General features: G+C 35.1%; 1 protein-coding gene across 1 annotated transcript in view; it reads right to left on the bottom strand.

The window, feature by feature from the left end:
• NBAS (neuroblastoma amplified sequence) overlaps nt 1-2,159 on the bottom strand; it is a 219,080-nt gene that overhangs the window by 146,645 nt on the left and 70,276 nt on the right. The window contains 1 exon segment of the mRNA XM_009275562.2: nt 504-616. Within this exon segment, the coding sequence (XP_009273837.2) occupies nt 504-616 (113 nt within the window).

The raw sequence follows: 2,159 nt of genomic DNA, 5'->3' as shown, positions 1-2,159 counted from the left end.
TTGAGTCCCCATCCCTGGAGGTATTTAAAAGACGAGTAGATGAGGCACTTAGGGACATGGTTTAGTGGACATGGTGGTGTTGGGTTGACGGTTGGACTCGATGATCTTAGAGGTCTTTTCCAACCTCAAAGATTCTATGATTCCTACCCGTTATTTTAAAGCTCATCAACACATAGGCAAGGGCAGATTATTTTGCAAGTAAAAGGTGAGCTCAAACTATTTCTGCTGAAGTCACCAGGAGCTTCAGATACTCAGTACTCTAATTATTAAAAACTCCTGCAAAAAATAAGTCCCAAAACACAGATTCCATATGCAGACATCTTTCTTTATCTCACATCAACTGAAAAATGTTTTTAAAAAAATCTTTTTTTGGTATGTGCCTGTAAGCTGTTTGGAGGCAGGGAAGGGACCCTTTAGTTTACTCACGCAATAATAAACTAGTTGTCATGCATATTTATGCCTGTGATTCAAGTAATCATATAAAGAATAAAAATATGCCGTACCTTGTAATGGTAATATTTTCACACCAAATTCTTCAAGGTAGCCGAGAGCACGAATGAGATCTAGCTCCTCCTGAATAGCACTCGGACAGTCTACAATAAGTTGGAGACAGCACCTAAATAGGAAGGAAGCAAATTTTTCTAGAAATTACTGAATAAATTCAGAGTTAAACTTCTAGAAAAAGTTCACCTGTGAGGGAAAAAAAGAAAAAAAACAAAAAAACCAGTAATTTAACATGCTTATGAAATGTCAAAATACTCACTAGTCCTGTAACACACATTGTTAAGTGTTTGGCACTGTATCTCTGTTATGGCTAGCTAAACATTTTAACGAAATTCTATTCTTGGACTGCCAGAGTCTTCTTCACCTAGTTGTGATAAGAACATCATGTAAACCATTTCGAATTTAGACCTGCAAAGAATTTAATGAAAGATGTTGAAGACATAGGTACTTAAGTATGTAACTATTTAGGGAAAAATTTCTTGTATCACTATTGTGTTTTGGTGTTGCCATATACTAGAAGATAAAAGCAAAATTCTGTAAAAAGTTGATTGGGAGTGAAATGTTAGAGCCATTGTCACAAATTCAGTTTCCTCAACTAGGTTCAGCAAATGAAAACAAAGCTGATTAAAACCCACAAAATTACTCTGAAGATGAATTAATGCATACAATTATTAATAACACATTATTTTAAATAAACTTTTTATTATTCATATGTTTTATGAATATTATACTGACATAATCAGCTTTTAGATAATTTTTTTAAATAAAACTTGCATTCTGGTACAGTGTGTTCATATGTAGTTTTATTAATACATGTTTAACAAAAAATTCACATGCAAAATAGCCTCAATGATTTAAAATGGCTTTAATTCATCATGCACATTAAATCAGGGAAGTATTTTATTTGTGCAATTTGTCATATGGCTTTTATTTCTACATGTTAATTAAGAAATAGACATGTTTACATAAAAAATAAAATTGTATGTTAGCTACATTCCCATCTGAACCCGTCACATTTTTCAGGAGCACTGACAAACATTTCAGGGTGAAATGGAGATTGAAACAGGAGTGGAAGGAAAGAGAACTAGCTAAAGAGAAGATAAATACATTCCGCCTAAAACAACTCATACAGGAAGGTTACTAGGACACCTACACACTGTGATAACCATTCACGGAAATAAGTTACCATGAAACAACTGACTGGAGAATCAGAGAAGTCAGAGAAGGACCAAAAAAAATCTTCGTAAACAGAATAAACACACGGACACACATTCATATCAAGTATTTGAGCTATAAACTGCATATTTTGAAATATCACCATAAAACCATAAGATAAAAGTTGATCATGGGACCCTTATGAGATATTAAAAACAATGACACTTTGTAGTTCCAGAGCCTGCTAATGGAAAAGACGCTCCATTTTATTAGTAAATAAACCCCAATTTTATGACGACATTAAATCAGCTTTTCATAGTGATTACAGAATCACAGAATAGTTTGGGTTGGAAGGGACCTCTAAAGGTCATCTAGTCCAACCCCCCTGCAATAAGCAGGGACATCTTCCACTAGATCAGGTTGCTCAGAGCCCCCTCCAACCTGACCTTGAAGGTTTCCAGGGATGGGGCATCCACCACCTCTCGGGGCAACCTGTGCCA

This window comes from Aptenodytes forsteri, unplaced genomic scaffold (genome assembly GCF_000699145.1).
Source record: "Aptenodytes forsteri isolate BGI_AS27 unplaced genomic scaffold, ASM69914v1 Scaffold94, whole genome shotgun sequence".
In the NCBI taxonomy this organism is placed as follows: domain Eukaryota; kingdom Metazoa; phylum Chordata; class Aves; order Sphenisciformes; family Spheniscidae; genus Aptenodytes; species Aptenodytes forsteri.
This window is presented reverse-complemented; position numbering and strand designations above follow the sequence as displayed.